Source organism: Trachemys scripta, chromosome 10, assembly GCF_013100865.1.
Source record: "Trachemys scripta elegans isolate TJP31775 chromosome 10, CAS_Tse_1.0, whole genome shotgun sequence".
Lineage (NCBI taxonomy): Eukaryota > Metazoa > Chordata > Testudines > Emydidae > Trachemys > Trachemys scripta.
Genome location: NC_048307.1, coordinates 43,126,241 through 43,144,845, shown reverse-complemented (window position 1 = coordinate 43,144,845; position 18,605 = coordinate 43,126,241). Strand labels below are relative to the sequence as shown.

General features: G+C 46.2%; 1 protein-coding gene and 1 long non-coding RNA gene across 2 annotated transcripts in view; one reads left to right on the top strand and one right to left on the bottom strand.

Annotated features, from left to right (window-relative positions):
• HEXA (hexosaminidase subunit alpha) overlaps positions 1-5,962 on the bottom strand; it is a 36,461-nt gene extending 30,499 nt beyond the window's left edge. Inside the window, exon 1 of the mRNA XM_034783447.1 lies at positions 5,685-5,962. Coding sequence (XP_034639338.1) covers positions 5,685-5,913 — 229 coding nt within the window. The 5' untranslated portion in view covers positions 5,914-5,962. The remainder of the gene's footprint in view (positions 1-5,684) is intronic.
• The window catches only part of LOC117883746, a 26,059-nt gene continuing 13,320 nt past the window's right edge, over positions 5,867-18,605 (top strand). The window contains exons 1-3 of the long non-coding RNA XR_004647380.1: positions 5,867-5,951; positions 10,447-10,530; positions 13,293-13,394. This is a non-coding gene — a long non-coding RNA (uncharacterized LOC117883746). The remainder of the gene's footprint in view (positions 5,952-10,446; positions 10,531-13,292; positions 13,395-18,605) is intronic.

Here is an 18,605-nt window from a genome sequence, read left to right as displayed (position 1 = left end):
AGGCCCTGGAGGTTTTTCGCCTTCCTCCGCAGCATGGGGCAGGGATCGCTGGCAGGAGGGTTCTCTGCCAATTGAAGTCACTAAAACACAGGATTTGGGGACTTCATCAGCAGAGTCAAGGGAAGGGTAGGGACGGTTTTGTGGCCTGCAGCATGCAGGGGGTCAGACCAGATGATCATAATGGTCCCTTCTGACCTTAAAGTCTATGAGTCTATGAACTGGGATTATTTAATCTGCAGAAGAGAAGAATGAGGGGGGATTTGATAGCTGCTTTCAACTACCTGAAAGGGGGTTCCAAAGAGGATGGATCTAGACTGTTCTCACCTGTACCAGATGACAGAACAAGGAGTAATGGTCTCAAGTTGCAGTGGGGGAGGTTTAGGTTGGATATTAGGAAAAACTTTTTCACTAGGAGGGTAGTGAACTACTGGAATGGGTTACCTAGGGAGGTGGTGGAATCTCCTTCCTTAGAGGTTATTAAGGTCAGGCTTGACAAAGCCCTGGCTGGAATGATTTAGTTGGGGATTGGTCCTGCTTTGAGCAGGGTGTTGGACTAGATGACCTCCTGCGGTCCCTTCCAACCCAGATTTTCTATGACCTACAAACCCTTAAATGGTTGGGGTTCTGACTACCTAAGCAACTGCCTCTCTCACCACCTGATACCATGACAGCTGCCACCAGCTAAGGCAATTTGAGTTTACAGCCGCCTGTGTGGATGAGAGAGTACTGCTGGGAGGGTGTTCTCAGTATCAGTGTGAAACAACTCCTCCATCTGCCAAAGGCCAAGTTTAGCAACCAGGTGGTCAGGCTGCAAAGTTTATTTGTTTGAACAGGTTCTTTCAACGAGGGCAAGAGGAGGTTGAGTAGATGGGAATACTTTGGGGAGCTCACAGAGGGTTTAGTTTGTGGGCACTGGATGCTCACTCCAAATACAAATAATCCAGACCAACTAGATCAGAGTTCTGCATGGGCACATTTTGAATAAGTAGCTAATCCACATTGAAGTCTCCCCAACTCTCTGAAATATGATCACTAGGCCCCTTTCTAACTGGAACTCCACTTCAACACTAGTTCAATGGAACACAATATTCCTTTCCATATATGGCTTGGATTTTTCCCTTTTCTCTGTTATAGCTAACAAAACCTTGCAATAAGATTTTTTTTTTAAATCAACACAATTAGACAAGTCACAAGGGAGTAATTTGAGCGCTGCATGAGCCACTGTACTTTGGAAAGAATGCAAAGACATGTTGAAGCTGAGGAGGAAGATGTGGGCACACACAATCACGAGCCCAAACACTAAGAAATGTTCCAAGTGATTTGATGGTCATATTTTCCTGCTGGTATAGATGGTGAAGTGTGAATAATGGTTTTATTCTTTGTTTTCAATGTAGTTGTAGCCATGTTAGTCCAAGAATATTAGCAAGACAAGGCAGATGAAGTAAGATCTTTTATTGGACCAACTTCTGTTGGTAAAAGAGATGAGATTTTAAGCCACACAGAGATCTTGTCATAGAATATCTGGGTTGGAGGGGACCTCAGGAGGTCAGCTAGCCCAACCCGCTGCTCAAAACAGGACCAACACCAACTAAATCATCCCATCCAGGACTTTGTCAAGCCTGACCTTAAAAACCTCAAGCAGGACCAATCCCCAGACAGATTTTTGCCCCAGATCCCTAAATGGCTCCCTCAAGGATTGAACTCACAACCCTGGGTTTAGCAGGCCAATGCTCATACCACTGAGCTATCATGACAACAAGGGCTAGGGGAATATTTTTAAATGGAAGTTTAGATTCTGGAGGACATGACCACAGCCACAACAAAAAGGTATCAGCTTACTGGGAAGTCATGAGCCATCCCACACCAAGTTTCTGCCCTTCAGCACTTGATCGTGTAGCATGAACTCGGGAGTAAGTCATGTCCCCTTCCTGCCAGGATTAGAAAAACCTTGCTTTTTGTCTTGGGGACAGGGGTGCTTGACAATTTCCCCTACCAAAGCAGGTGCTCCTGGACGGAGAGAATGTGCTGAGGATACAGATGCCTTTGTGAGGGGTAACATGTGGAGGGGAATCCTTTCAACTACTCTTCAAATAGCGAGCAGCATGTTCAGGGCCAGGGCTGTGCTAGAAAGGGAAAGAGCTGAGACAGTGGAGAAAACCAAAGCTGGTGCAGTTACAGCAGCAGCAGCCACCACAAGGGAGGGGCGGGGAAGCAAGGTAAAAAGTAGAACCCCCGATTCCATGGATGGGATTTGAAGAGAATGAAAGAAACCAAGAGACCCAAGGAGAAAGCGACAGAGAACGTATTCACACATAGAACCCTCCCAGAGAGCGAAGTGAGGCAGCTGATTCCTTATTGCCTCTGCACTGACAGCATGAAGGCCTGGAACTGACCCAGCTTGTTTTAATAAGAGACTAGACCAGTAGTCCCCAAACTTTTGAAGGTCACCCCCCACCCCTGTCTACAACCATCTGCCCAAGGGGATGGGGGGAGACGTGGACAGGGGTAAAGGGGCCAAGGCTGGGGCCAGAGCTGGGAGTGGGTCTTGGGCTGGGAGCGGGGCCAGTGGCCAAGCCTGGGCGGGGGAGCGGAGCTGTAGGAGGGCTGCGGTGGGAGCCGACAGCCAGACCCACAGCCAGGTGCTCTGCTCCCACCCCAGCCTCAGCCCTGGACTGGGAACAGAACTGCGGCCAGTGGCCGAGGGCGAAGTTGTGCCGAGGCTGGGAACGAGGCCAGGAGGTGGCTGGGGACAGGACTGGAGCAGAGCTGAGAGGGGCTGGGTGGTGTTCCCTCCCTGCCCCCCATAGGGGCTGGCCCAGGCCCACCGCACCCTCTCCCCAACATTTCTCTACACCCCCTATGAGGGCCTATCCCACACTTTGGGGACCTCTGGACTAGACACATTCTCCTGCAGTGAATGCCCTCCTATATTTACAACAGTAATGAACTCCAATAAAGGGCAATCCTCCAAGTACTGACCTTGGGTTACAAGCACACTTACCAGAATTGTAGGCCTCACACCATCTATGCCTAGGTTACCATCACACCCTGTGAACACCCAAAGGGGGTGTGGGTGGAATAAAATAAGTGCCACTTTCATCTTCAGAGCAGGAGCATGGGCGAGTAGTTGAAGTCTAGTGTGGAGGACTGCTCTGGATTCTGTTCCCATACTTATAAACAGTTATGAGTTTGGGCAAGTCACTTACATCCAGATCCTCAAAGGCACTTAAGCACCTAACTCTCATTGACTTGGCGTTAAGCAAGGATCTGGCCTGTCAGCTCTGCCTGTTTCTCCATCTGTAGAATGGGGGTGACACTTCCCTGATGGGCAGTACAGGTTAATTCATTGATATTTATGAAGCACCTTGAGGCCCATGCACAAAAGGGAGGAATGTAATTCATAACAGAACACACAGGCCAATTCAGCAGCCTCATCCCATACAGATGAGAGCTCAATGAGTGTTCAGGTTACTTCCATAGTTAATCAGGTATGGTCAATTTATCATCACTCTTAGAATTAAGACTGGATTGCCAATGAAAATGGGATCTAGTGTCTGCCTGTGTTTGACAGAACTGACGAACAAGATCCAGGAAGTGAGATGGGGAGTGAAACTGCTTTGTTCACCTGTCTGGAGGCTTGGGGGCGGAGGTTTGGTAATCATTGACTTTAATAAACCAGAACAAGCTTCTTTTATTTAAACAATCTACAGTGTATTGTTTGAGTGTGCTTGAATTTTATATACACATGTTCAGGAGATGTTTGCCAAGTCACTGCTGTGCTTCATCTGGTATTAAGGATTGGGATATCTGTTACAAATGTTTAACCTGACATCTCAGCGTGATTTTGTTTGTGTTTCTTACAGTTTTATGTTAAAATTGTTAACACTTTGGTGCAGGGAGAACACTGAACTAGGAATTAGAAGACCTGGGTTTTACTCCAGCTCTAGCACTAGCCTGCAGGGTGACCTTGGGCAAGTCATTTTACCTTCCCGTGCTCCAGTTTCTCCATCTGGTAAATGAGGATAATGTTACTGACCTCCTTTGTGAAGCACTTTGACAGATACTGACGAAAAGTCTGATGTAAGAACTAGGTATTATTTTCATTCAGCAACTAGTACAATGGACCTTAATCTATGACTGGGGCTACTAGACTCCAATAGACAACTAATAGCCAGTTTTGGTCTCAAAGGAAGCCAGTTTGGGTATGAGTCAAGGGAAGGGACCCATTAGGAGGGTTGAAGCAACTTACTTTCCAATGTCTTGAAAACTCAGAATTCACAGCACCGTACCAGATGTTTTAGTGCATGGGTTCGTTTTAAATGAGGAGCCCACTTTGGCTCCCAGTTTATCAACATATAATCTTACTATGAAATTTAACAAGATTAAGCTTTTTAGAAGACAGAAAACAGACGTGCATGCATTTAAAGGAAGAAATTATATATTACTTGTGTGACCCAGGGAGAGGCAGCTGGGCTCATATATACAAATCTAACTGTACCCACTCTCAGCCTCCTACCCCAATTAGGCTAACATGGTTTTGGCTTGTAGTATTTGTGGGATAACAGCTATAGATCTGTGTTACAGCCCAACAAGTCCAGTACTCACTACAAACACAGATGTTCCATAAGCTATTATTATAAAACACATACCATAGATGTGATCTAAAAGTATCACCTGAATTATTTTTGTGCAACTGCTATTTGTTGCCCTCTATCCATACATGTTAATTTCCAACTGTAAAACCTGCCTTGAGGAACAAGGCCATGCAGACCAGCAGGAAGCACAGACTTTTGGCTGCTGTAACCAAAAGCCAACCCAGTGCATGCACTTTTCATAATCAGACACGCAAACACTTTGAGGACATCTTGCCCAAAGGCTGCAGTTTTGCAACTGACAGGAAGAGGGGCTACTGGTTAGTCAATACAGTCACATTATTAACCTACATTGTGATAAACCAAAGCACTCCATTTCCCTCAGTCTCAGAATCAGGAGTCATGAAGCCGGTAGCATCTTTGTTTGTAGTAATTTTTTATTTCAAGTTTGCCAGTGCTGCAAAGACTGCAGTGGAAGATGTGTGCCTGAAGAAGTGTCTCTATAGGTCTCTCTTTTAAAACTTCATGGAAATAGTGCTACTGGTCTTGAGTTTTGAAGTCCCTTGACATGCATTAATTCAATGTCCAGTGCTGACATAGGGCAAGCTATCCCAGCCCCATCAGCCTCCAGTCCAGCCAAGCACCCCACTTTACAAAAGGAGTTAGTGTTTTATTTTGTGCTTCCCGAACAGAAGGGAGGTAGCAATGTGAAGCACCCCAACACATATAAGCACTCTGGTCTGCAGTATTCCTACAAACCCCAGCCCAGGCTGAGTACCTGCACCACGGGGGAAGCAAGATGGTACCTGGCCTGCCAGCCTCAAGTCTTCATTGGGAATACCAAAATGTGGGGGCTTCGCACACTGGGGAACCATTTAGTACAGCAGGATCACACCTTCCACTCTAAAGCAGTTCACCACATCCTCCCCCGACTATACCCCCTGCTTCACTAGAACATCACACCCCATCCCCTTCTCACCATAACCCTCTTCCAAACTCCACGGCAGCCCGCCCCCGCCTCCCCTCACCATACCGCTCCCCCCACCAAGAAGCGCTATAACCGTGGAGCCCCCGCGGCCTCGGGCCCCTCACCTGGCGCGCGCGGGCCGGCGTCGCGTAGCAGCCGCCAGTAGCGCCGGAAGGCCTGGTCCAGCACCGCACATCCCGGTCCCACCGCCGACGAGCGCGCGTAGCCGAACCGGAACCGGCCGGGGCTCAGGCGGCAGCGACCCGGCGACTCGCGAACCAGCTGGGGTTGTGGCCACACGGCGCCCGTGGACACCAACCCCACCAGCAGTAGCACCAACGCCAGCTCGGCCATGACAACCAGCACCGGTCATGTGACTCCACACTGGTCAGGTGACGGCGAGCCGCGTGACAATCGCCCCCGCGGGCCACTGAGAGGAGCGAAGCGTCCACCGGAGAGGGTGGGGCTTCTCCAGAGGGGGTGGGGGTGGGGGCGGGGGCCGTGGCCGTGGCCGTGGAGTCCAGGGTTCTGGCCGCAGGAACGAGGTCTCCCAGGAGTCTGTCCAGGGGGGCTTAGAAAGCAGGGTGTTCTCCGGTCAGGGCCTCGGCTTCACACCCCATCGAGCCAAGGGTCTTGCACAGCCTCTCACCACAGCATCTGGACACCTCATTCCCTCTAACCCTTCAGCCTCCTGCCCTGGGGGTAGGGGAGCGCCTAGCCCCCTGTTACAGGAGGGTACAGAGCCTCTAGAGGGCCTAGTCCACCCACATGGTGCACATTTACCACACAAGGCTGCTTATACTGGGGCCTGGTTTCATTTGCACTTAAAAATTAGATCAACCAGCTGCGTCGTTCAAGGCAGGCGCTGAGTACTGTACTAAGGGCGCATGACACTGCTAGGGGGACATAAGAATTCTATCTGCCACCCAGCTACTGCCTCCCAGCAAGATAGATTAATTACAATGGCAGAAAGCCCCCTTCCATCGAGGTAGGAAGCATCTACAGTGCCATGTTGTAGCTTTGCTTCTGTAGCATAGATGTAGCCTTATACAGCTATTCCCCCATGGGAAGGAGAATGTGCTGTCCCAGTGTAAGAGAGCTTTATAGCTATGTCCTATGTAGGGGCTGTACAGCTATATTGGTAAAAAAAAATTACACCCCTAATGGATATACCAATACTCTGTTTACACTTGACTACACTACTGTCTGGGTTTTATAATTACAGATTAGACACTATCATTAATCTCACTTGTCAGGGGAGCCTTTCAAGGAGCCCCGAACTGTCAGTGTTGGTAGCAATCTGCAATGCCTTATAGTTCACAGGTTCAGCTGAAAGATGGCTCCCAAAGGCCTCTTGGTTGACTCTGTAACTTGCAATGACAGAAAAATAGTGCAAACAATATGTCAATGATGAAGAGAGCTGCTTGGGAGGGAATGAAGAGTTTGAACACCATGAGCACTGGAAGGGGTTGCCTAGGGAGGTGGTGGAATCTCCTTCCTTAGAGGTTTTTAAGGCCCGGCTTGACAAAACCCTGGCTGGGATGATTTAGTTGGGGATTGGTCCTACTTTGAGCAGGGGATTGGACTAGATGACCTCCTGAGGTCCCTTCCAACCCTGATATGCTATGATTCTATGAAATAAAACAAATGTGGTTTTGGACTGGAACATGAAGCGTGACTTGTCTCTACTGCCCTGGAAATGACTTATCAGTCACATGGCAACATCCAGGGCATATTGGAGTTGGCAGGCCCCTAAGTTTCTTCTGTTTTTCACCTTATAACAGTGCCACATAGCTTCACACACACACTTTTTTTCTTTTCCTTGCTCCTATTTCAGGAGGAGGAAACCACCCTCAGTTTACCCTGTATTTCTATGGTGGCTGGTCTGTCCAAAAGCAGTACTAATATTTAATCACATAAGAAGAGCGGGCTCCAGAGAAATAGCAGAACTGCACTGTCCAAACTCCAAACATCGCTATTGCCTCTTCTATCACATATTGCTATGTACAAGATGGCAAGAAGCCTTGTGACCCCTGAGCAGGTTTCAGACCAGAATTAGATGTAGGATCCATTGCTCAGCTGTTCTTTTCAGCTTTTCCATTGGGCTGGAGGGGGCTGAGCCATGGGGAGGGAACTGAGAAGTGTCCATAGTGCAGATTGGGGGTGAGTCCCCTGATTCCTGCTGCTTTGTGTTTGTCCTTGCGGAAGGACCTGTTCTGGGGATGGGGAGGGACTCGCACCCTGGTACTCTGGGCCATAGGTGGGATGGGAGCCACTTCCAGCTTGTTTTGTTGGGCAGACGGGAGCTCAGTGGTTTCTTTGGGGCCTTTGCTGGGGAGATTGGGTGGATCCCCAGGGGGCACAGAGGCTGGGGGGGGGGTATCAGGCTGGGGATGGGAATAGGTCAGTTCTCACTCAGTGGGGCAGGGGGCAGCCTTAACTAGGGATGAGTGGGATCTGGGATGGGGTGGAATTTGCGGTTTTCCCTCATCATATCTGCAGCTGGGCCCAGCCCATGCTTTGTGTCCCAGCTAGAGGTGCCCATGAGCAACACCAGTGTGGACAGAAGTGTAGGGTGGTTTCGTGCCTCTGCGATTTCAGGTTCTTAGGCAGGAGCTGCTTCTGACTTCGACTTGTTATTGAGCTCCCGGGAGAGGGAGAGCTGCAGTCGCTGGCACCCAGAACCACAACCAGTTCCTGCAAAGGGATGGGGACTGTGGTGAGGCCCAGAGAAGGTCAGATTGTGGGGACCCCAAAATCCCCTGGGGTCAGCGTCTGTAAGGACATACAACTCACCCCCATGGGAACAGCCCAGTGGGTCCCCAGGGCCAGTGTGACTCTTCCCAGGAGTAGCCAGGGTGTGAAGCACCTCACTACCACCTGCCCTTAGTGTGAGAAAGCTGTGTCTGTGCTGGGTGGGGGTCAGCTCCCCAATGCCACTGGCCACGGGCCCTCCAAGCACCTCCCTGGAGTGTCCAGCCCCTGATCCACTGGACACTTGCAGTATTCACAGATCCGCTGCTTTCAAAACCCAGCACACCCTAGCTTACCCATCCCACCTGAGATCATCACTCTGCTTAACACACAGCACTTTGATTTGTTGATAGTGAAATCAAGGATAAGTTTATTTAGCAAAGCCCAGAGATTCAAGTGATAACAAGTAGATAACACCCAGAGTCTTTGCAGCACTTTACAGCCAGGTTGGCTGTGACGCTCTTTTTATGAGACAGATAAACTGTCAGCTTGCCTCCTCGGCAAAGGGTGCCCTGTGTTTCCATTTACCCCACATACACCAGAACAATCCTTTGTCTTTATTCATAATCAGGACCCTTGTCCCTCCTACCCCCGCTGTTTCTTTCATCTTGTAGATTTTGCAATCTCTTATGTTGCCTAGAGGCCTCCACTGTGAGGCAGACAATACACACATGGCCAGATGGGGAGATAGTGTCAGTTATCTCCTGCCTGAAAGGAACATCTCTGAGGTATGACACCTCCTGGTGACCTGCCTTGACTCCAAGACCTTAAGAGTATAATTGGCTGTATAGATACAGTAATTCCTCACTTAATGTTGTAGTTATGTTCCTGAAAAATGCAACTTTAAGCGAAATGATGTTAAGCGAATCCAATTTGCCCATAAGAATTCATGTAAATAGGGGGGGTTAGGTTCCAGGGAAATTTTTTTCACCAGACAAAAGACTATATATATATAGTCTTTTGTCTGGTGAAAAAAAATTTATATATATACACACACAGTATAAGTTTTAAACAAACAATTTAATACTGGTACACAGCGATGATGATTGTGAAGCTTGGTTGAGGTGGTGAAGTCAGAAGGTGAGATATTTCCCAACCTCTAGGGCTCTGCAACAATTACACACCCTTATTCCACCACCTAGATACTTCAGACATGCATAGGGGAAACTGAAGTACCCACACAGTATTCAGAGAAAACATTAAGAACATTCCCACTTCGTCACAGAAACATCTGGCACCGGCCACTGTCAGAAGACAGGATACTGGTCCTGATGGAGTCATAGAGTCATAGACTTTAAGATGAGAAGGGACCATTATGATCATCTAGTCTGACCTTCTGCACAACACAGAATCATCCACCCACTCCTGCATCAAACCCCTAACCTACGTCTGAGCCACTGAAGTCCTCAAATAGTGGTTTAAAGACTTCAAGGTGCAGAGAATCCTCCAGCAAGTGACCCGTGCCGCACGCTGCAGAGGAAGGCGAAAAAAACCCAGGGCCTCTGCTAATCTGCCCTGGAGGAAAATTCCTTCCTGACCCCAAATATGGCGATCAGCTAAACCCTGAGCATGTGAGCAAGACTCACCAGCCAGACACCCAGGAAAGAATTCTCTGTAGTAACTCAGATCCCACCCCATCTAACATCCCATTACAGGCCATCGGGCATATTTACCGCTAATAGTCAAAGATCAATTAATTGCCAAAATTAGGCTATCCCATCATACCATCCCTCCATACATTTATCAAGCTTAGTCTTGAAGCCAGATATGTCTTTTGCCCCCACTGCTCCCCTTGGAAGGCTGTTCCAGAACTTCACTCCTCTGATGGTTAGAAACCTTCGTCTAATTTAAAGTCTAAACTTCCTGTGTAAGGATTTTTATCTCTCTCAGGCCGATCTGATCAGAAGACTTCGGGGAGCCTTACAGTTTACCTCCTGCTGAGTCCCCCTTTTAAGCCCATCTATCAGAGCTGGATTCCAAATGAATAACACACGAAAACAACCAACAACACTTTATTTACTAAGGGACCAAAGAAAGGAAGGAAAGAGGAGTGGATTAATGATTTTGGAGATTCAAATAACACACAGGCACACACATGCACTTATAATACAAGATGTTCTTCTACCTTTACAGACGTCCATGATAACGAGACTGCAGGATCCAGGTGACAGAAGCCAGCAATGAACACCGACCGTGGACGACAGATGAAATAGACAGGTATGTATCCCTATATTAAGTCCCACCCTAACCCGCTTTGCGTCGTCCTGAGTGCACGATTGATCTAACTTAATCGGACCAGGTCCGTGTATGCAAGTTTGCTTTCCCAAAACAACAAACAAACAACCCCAACTTAATTAGTAAGTAACCATTGCAGGCCAATAGTCAGTGCCAAGATGGTACTGCACTACGAGAGAGAGAACTGGGCACTTGAACTCCTGACCGCTTAAAAGCTCAAGAGCCCAAAAGCTCCTGACTCCTCCCCTCATTGGTCTTTATAGGGAACTGTTGCTGGGCAAGTATCAGGGGGTAGCCGTGTTAGTCTGTATCTACAAAAACAACAAAGAGTCTGGTGGCACCTTAAAGACTAACAGATTTATTTGGGCATAAGCTTTCGTGAGTAAAAACCTCACTTCTTCGGATGCATAGAGTGAAAGCTACAGATGCAGGCATTATATACAGACACATGGAGAGCAGGGAGTTACTTCACAAGTGGCGAACCAGTGTTGACAAGGCCAATTCAATCAGGGTGGATGTAGTCCACTCCCAATAATAGATGAGGAGGTGTCAATTCCAGGAGAGGAAAAGCTGCTTCTGTAGTGAGCCAGCCACTCCCAATCCCTATTCAAGCCCAGATTAATGGTGTTGAATTTGCAAATGAATTTTAGTTCTGCTGTTTCTCTTTGAAGTCTGTTTCTGAAGTTTTTTTGTTCAATGACAGTGACTTTTAAATCTGTGATAGAATGACCAGGGAGATTGAAGTGTTCACTTACTGGCTTGTGTATGTTACCATTCCTGATGTCCGATTTGTGTCCATTTATTCTTTTGCGGAGGGACTGTCCGGTTTGGCCAATGTACATGGCAGAGGGGCATTGCTGGCACATGATGGCACATATGACATTAGTGGATGTGCAGGTGAATGAGCCCCTGATGGTGTGGCTGATGTGGTTGGGTCCTCTGATGCTGTTGCCAGAGTAGATATGGGGACAGAGTAGGCAACGAGGTTTGCTACAGGGATAGGTTCCTGGGTTGGTGTTTCTGTGGTGTGGTGTGTAGTTGCTGGTGAGTATTTGCTTCAGGTTGGGGGGTTGTCTGTAAGCAAGGACTGGCCTGCCTCCCAAGGTCTGTGAGAGTGAGGGATCATTTTCCAAGATAGGTTGTAGGTCGTGGATAATGCGCTGGAGAGGTTTTAGCTGGGGGCTGTATGTGATGGCCAGTGGTGTTCTGTTATTGTCCTTGTTGGGCCTGTCCTGTAGTAGGTGATTTCTGGGTACCCGTCTTGCTCTGTCAATCTGTTTCCTCACTTCCCCAGGTGGGTATTGTAGTTTTACGAATGCTTGATAAAGATCTTGTAGGTGTTTGTCTCTGTCTGAGGGGTTGGAGCAAATTCGGTTGTATCTTAGGGCTTGGCTGTAGACAATGGATCGTATGATGTGTCTTGGATGGAAGCTGGAGGCATGTAGGTACGTATAGCGGTCAGTAGGTTTCCGGTATAGGGTGGTGTTTATGTGACCATCACTTATTTGTACTGTAGTGTCCAGGAAGTGGATCTCTTGTGTGGACTGGTCCAGGCTGAGGTTGATGGTGGGGTGGAAATTGTTGAAGTCCAGGTGGAATTCTTCAAGGGCCTCCTTTCCGTGGGTCCATATGATGAAGATGTCATCAATGTAGCGCAAGTAGAGGAGGGGCACTAGGGGACGAGAGCTGAAGTGAGGTTTTTACTCACGAAAGCTTATGCCCAAATAAATCTGTTAGTCTTTAAGGTGCCACCAGACTCTTTGTTGTTGTTGCTGGGCAAGGTCAGATTCCCGCTCTTTCCATTTTCCCGCCTTTTCTGAGGAACAAGAACCTGACCCAAAATTGAGATCACCTTGTCCTTTTACCAAAAGAAAATGGCCTTTTGATTTAACTTTTATACCTAATAATTTGGCAAACATGTAAACTGAAATTAACATTTCCCCTCCTTGTTGGTGTTACACCTGTTTTAAAAGGATGTAACTGCTGACACCTATGGCTTTGCCAAATTATGACCTACCTGATGAATGAATTGTCACATAGCATAAAATTTACAGTGGACCCAAATAGTAAGTACAGTTATAGTTAAAACTAAACCCACTTCAATTAAAACTATAATAACCAAAGGATGAGAAATCCAATTTACAAGATTGGAGGATTCTCCAGGGAAGGAAAAGAAGCGATGCCACCAATAAGAAAAGGTAGCTGTTTTCTGCACTCTATCTAATATATTAGTGATGGAATTTATAGAATGATGGACTGTAGCTTCTAATATTTGTCCTTGATGTTGCAATTGGTTTAATTTAGCTTCCAATTCAAGGTGTTTGAGTAACTGATTTAGTAAACTTAAATTCATTCCCAAATGGATTGGGTTGAGATGCTTATATAGCTTATAAGATAATGATAAATGTTGACTTTCTCACATTCTTGAATTGAAATTAATATCACATCCCATCAACGTAAAGACAGAGCATAAACACAGATTACTGTCCTTTGGACTGATTACATTATATACTTGATTTACAGTAAACTTTGGACATTTACTTCGTATGCAAACACATCCCAGTTTTACGACGACTATCTCTGACATGGTATTATTTTGTATCATGAAACCATAATGGCATTTTCCCTCTTTAGCTAGACATATATGAGGACCTTTGTATACTTTTGAGGGACAGAGGTACCCTGCTTAAGGATACCACTGGCATGAGTCTATGATGATATGGTGGTACTCCTGATTGTTATAGGTGACCCAAGGTGGGATGTCCTGAGGAATCATAAGAGTATGGTTGACATATATTCCCAGGGGTACTATTGGCCTGATTTGTAAGTTTTCTCCATCCCTAACAGTAAGTATAATATACTGTATTCCTTTTGCCTTCGGATCATATGCAAAATGCAATACTTTCCAAAATGTATGATGTTCTTGTTCAAAGGGGCTAACCTTATTTATGATGGCTTGCTTTACTTCTGGAGCAATGACTCCATTATAACCCTCTCGAATGATATTATGCAAAATGATTTGTAACCACATCTGTATCTGAGTACATAAGATGGCCTCAGAAGAATCTCTTTGCAACTTTCCCAATTCCTGTACCACTTTATCAAAGTTGAACTCTTGTATGGCATACCAGGAGTGAAGGGTATCTATAAGGTCCAGATTCAAATGAGTGATGGAATTAAATGAATTTGAGAAAGGTTCTTTTAATTCGGACAACCTATGTCCTAGATTGGATAATTTACTGGCCACAGATCCAGAATTTAAAAGCCCTGCAACTCCTACCCCTGTTCCAATTCCTCCCAAAATTGATGCTGTGTCTCGAGTCTAAGGTGGGCAGTAGATACTGTACCGAGCCACGCTTCCCACCCAAGGTCTAATAATGGCACAAACAAAGCACATGCCGGGTATAAATTAATTACAGAGGGGGTAGTGATGATTAAAACATTTTTTTATCGCAAACTGGGGATGTGTAATAACTGTTTGATTCGCTTCTTCCCTAATTACCACAGGACCAATTAAACTAGAAATAGGAGAAGGAAGAACCAAAACGAATTGATCTATTCCTATTCCATAGGGACCTACCATAGACCATTTACCAGAGTCTGCCATTGTAATGTTAATTTTAAACTTCTCTACACAATTATAACTATTTACAGGAAAAATTAACTTTGATCTTACTTTAGTAGAAAATTTTGCAATGAAAAGACCTCTTCCTACTTTACAACCATTTCCCTGCATAGACGAGCTATCACAACAAGGTGTAGAGGCAACGTTACATTGAGAGCCGAGAAGGAAGGACTGTGCTGGAGTACTAATTCTGAACATGGCAGTAGGACTTCCATGAACCCAGAAAGCTGATATATTTCCAGAAATCCACCCCATGGGTACATGCTTAGGTACTTCCAATTTAATGCAACCACAAATTTGAGAACTGTCGAGCACCCTAACTTTGGTACAATTCCCAAACAGAGGTTTTACTATCTCCCACTTACATGACATCTTTGGCTTTTCTATGCATCCCACAGGTGCAGCCTTATAGTTACGGTAAGTTTCTGAAATTATTGCTTGAATTATACCTGCCTTGTTTGGTCTTTCTTTGACCCATTTTAGCACACAGTACGGTTCTTCCTTGATAATTAAAACAGAAATAGGTTCATTTTGTTCCAAAGGATCCGGGGTGGCCATGGGATCCTCTGTGGCATAATGACTCCCTGTTATACAGAACAGATGGTCACCTTCAACCAAATCAATAAAAGCTTCCACCTTAACAAATACAATGCCAACTATATACACAGAGAATAGGACGATCGTACTCATGTCGATCTAGGGGTGGAAGAGAAAATATGATTAGCACAGTTAAATGGGTTGATTTCCTTTCCATTCCTTTAACTGGCTGCTATGGAACCACTTCAACTTGGTCCCCTTCTTTGCTGGTATTCGAACCTGATATACAGAGGTACTTGCTCTGTTTGTTATAATAACTGGACCCATCCAACGAGGACTAAGGACATGGCCTTTTTCTGTATAATACCGGAACATTACCTTTGTACCAACTTCCCATCCTACATCATTAACGTGGCCTAAGCGAGTAGTTAGGGCCTGGTTGTTGGCTTTTAATTGAAGAGCCACCTGATGTTGGATATTACTGATGGTGTTCAGCACCTGTCGCATGTATGAGTCTATTTGCACCCTAGGTTGGTACTCATTCGGAGGGACTCCTCCCACCCACCAAAGTTCAGGGGTACGCATTACTCTCCCAGTTAACACCTCGTGGGGTGAAAACCCATGCACAGTTTTAGTAGATCACATGGCCATTAGGATATATGGGAGTTTGTTATCCCAATCCCTTCCCTGCGCATCTATTAATTTCCTTAGAGCAGTTTTGATGGTTCTCTTAGCTCTCTCGACGATACCAGAACTTTGCGTGTGAGCAGCTATGTGCAACCGCTGTTTGATGTTTAAGTCTGCACACAGCGCTTTTGTGATTTCACCCACAAAGTGTGGTCCTCTGTCTGAATCTATTTCTGATGGGATACCGAATCGAGAAAAGGTTTGTTCCAGTAGAACCCGAGTAGTTGTTAATGCCGTGGCATTTCTTGTAGGATAGGCCTCCACCCACCACGTAAAGACATCTACCACTACTAGACAATACAGGTTAGCCTTTTTGGATCGAGGGAGGGGCCCTATGAAATCAATTTGAAGGTGGTACCAGGGACCATCCGCCACATGGCGATACATGGGACGCTTGATGGGCCTGGTATCGATGTTATTTTCCACACACCGAAGACATGATTTAATATGATTAATTATTTCTTCCTTCATATTAGGCCACCATGCCACTCTGGACATCCGTTCCAGAGTTTTGGATGCCACATAGTGTCCCTGGCTATGAGCTAAAGTCATTAGTTCTTTTCGTAGACTTACTGGCATAACCAGTACAGGTAATTCACAGTTCGGTGATGTTGGTATAATCAATCCATTGTTGTCCTTACATATAGTATATCCTTGATGTTTCCCTGCTGTTAAAAAGGCCTGGAGATCTTTATCCTGGTTTTGCAGGGTCAAGATGTCATGGCCTGCTGACACATCTGGAGACGGCATCTTAACTACAGCAGCTGCAATAGGGGTCTTATCCCATGTATATTCTGATCCTAGCCTTGCAGTTTGTTTTGCTAGCTGATCGGCCTGATTGTTGAGCATGGCCAGAACCGACCTCCCCTTTGTATGGGCTTTTACTTTCAACAAATAGGTATGACCCTCTCTTGATGAAGCTAACTGCCAAGCATGGTTTAAATAAGATGTATATTTGACAGACTTCCCATCTGTGGTGTTCATTCCTCTTTTCTTCCAGATGGGAAGCCAGCTAGTAAGGGCTTGAACCACCCAACTAGAATCAGAACACAGACAGATGTTTTCCTCATGTGCTACCTCAGACAATACTGCCAGTACCACAATTAATTCTGCAGTTAGGTCGATGGCGGCCTAACTGTACCCTGCAACACTTGCTGTGTTCCCTCCTTGATTGCAGCAGACCCTGCAACAGGATGCCCGTCGTGATAATATGCACTCCCATCGACTGCCCAGAGTGTTAATCCTTTTCCTTGTACTTCTTCCCAGGATGTTGCTAATAAGAACGGGAGATAGTAAGTCTAAATCAAGATCTGGCAACGGACATTCGTGCCCATCTTTTTCGGTGATTAGAGCATAGGGAAGGATTCCCATATGGGGGACCTTTTCAGTATGAATATCCCGATTGACCAGACTCAGAGTCCATCCTGCCAGCCGTGGTGAGGATACCCTGCCCTCATTAATTCTTCCAGAGATGACATATTTTACTGGATTAAATGGGAGCTTTTACACACCACAATGGGAGCTGTGCCAGTTAGATACTCCCAATGTGTTAGGGACCATACCAGGGCGAATACCACGCGTTCGTAAGCTGAAAACCTCGCTTCCACCTCACTGAGAGTTTTGGAACGGTAGGTCACCGGTCTCAACTGGCCAGCTTGTTTTTGCAGCAAAACAGCTCCAATGCTTGCCGGAGTAGTTGCAAGGTGAAAGTAAAATGGCAGGCCTTGTTTTGGATAGGCTAGCGCTGGTGCAGCTGCTAGAGCCTTTTTAAGATCATTAAAAGCATTTTCTTCTTCTGTTCCACACCTCCAAGAGGCACCCTTTTAAAGGAGCTGATATAAGGGCTTAGCAATTACTGCATAGTTCTCAATGAATTCACGAGAAAACCCAGTTAATCCCAGAAACGACCGGAGAGTGGAAACATCTCTAGGGACTGGCAGTTTGGTAATAAGTTCTACCCTGTTCTTATTCAGGGACTTCCCTTCTTGACCCAAGGTAATACCCAAATACGACACAGTTTGTTGGACCAGTTGTGCCTTTTCAGGGTTCACTTTAAATCCGGTGTTTTGAATCGCCTTTATAACTTCTTCAAGGGCAGATAGATTTTGTTCCCAAGTCTCTGGCTATTAGAATATCATCGACGTAACTTAAGATGCTCCGACAACACTCCAATGCCTGACACATAGCGTACACCCACTGGTGAGAGATAGTGGGGCTGTTATGTAACCCTTGGGGAGTACGTGTGAATGTTAATTGCTTCCCTTCAAAGGTAAAAGCGAATTTATGTTGGTCAGCCTCCCTGACTGGTATGCTAAAGAAAGCATTTGCCAAGTCCAGGACGTTGAACCAGCGAGCACCTCCATCGATAGTTGCCATAAGCTCCTGGTGCTTGGCTACTACTGGTGCTAAACGTGGGGTTACCCTGTTTAATTCCCGATAGTCTACAGTCAGTTTCCACGTACGGCCATCTGCTTTCCTTACTGGCCACACTGGGGAGTTACAGGGACTATTGACAACTTTTAACACACCTTGGTTTTCCAGTATCAGGGGGTAGCCGTGTTAGTCTGTATCTACAAAAACAACAACAACAAGGAGTCTGGTGGCTTGAATAGGGCCTGGGAGTGGCTGGCTCATTATAGAAGCAGCTTTTCCTCTCCTGGAATCGACACCTCCTCATCTATTATTGGGAGTGGACTACACCCACCCTGATTGAATTGGCCCTGTCAACACTGGTTCTCCACTTGCGAAGTAACTCCCTGCTCTCCATGTGTCAGTATATAATGCCTGCATCTGTAACTTTCACTCTATGCATCCGAAGAAGTGAGGTTTTTACTCACGAAAGCTTATGCCCAAATAAATCTGTTAGTCTTTAAGGTGCCACCAGACTCCTTGCTGTCTTGGTTTTCCATGTATCAGAGGGGTAGCCGTGTTAGTCTGAATCTGTAAAAAGCAACAGAGGGTCCTGTGGCACCTTTGAGACTAACAGAAGTACTGGGAGCATAAGCTTTCGTGGGTAAGAACCTCACTTCTTCAGATGCAAGTAATGGAAATCTCCAGAGGCAGGTATATATCAGTGTGGAGATAACGAGGTTAGTTCAATCAGGGAGGGTGAGGTGCTCTGCTAGCAGTTGAGGTGTGAACACCAAGGGAGGAGAAACTGTTTCTGTAGTTGGATAGCCATTCACAGTCTTTGTTTAATCCTGATCTG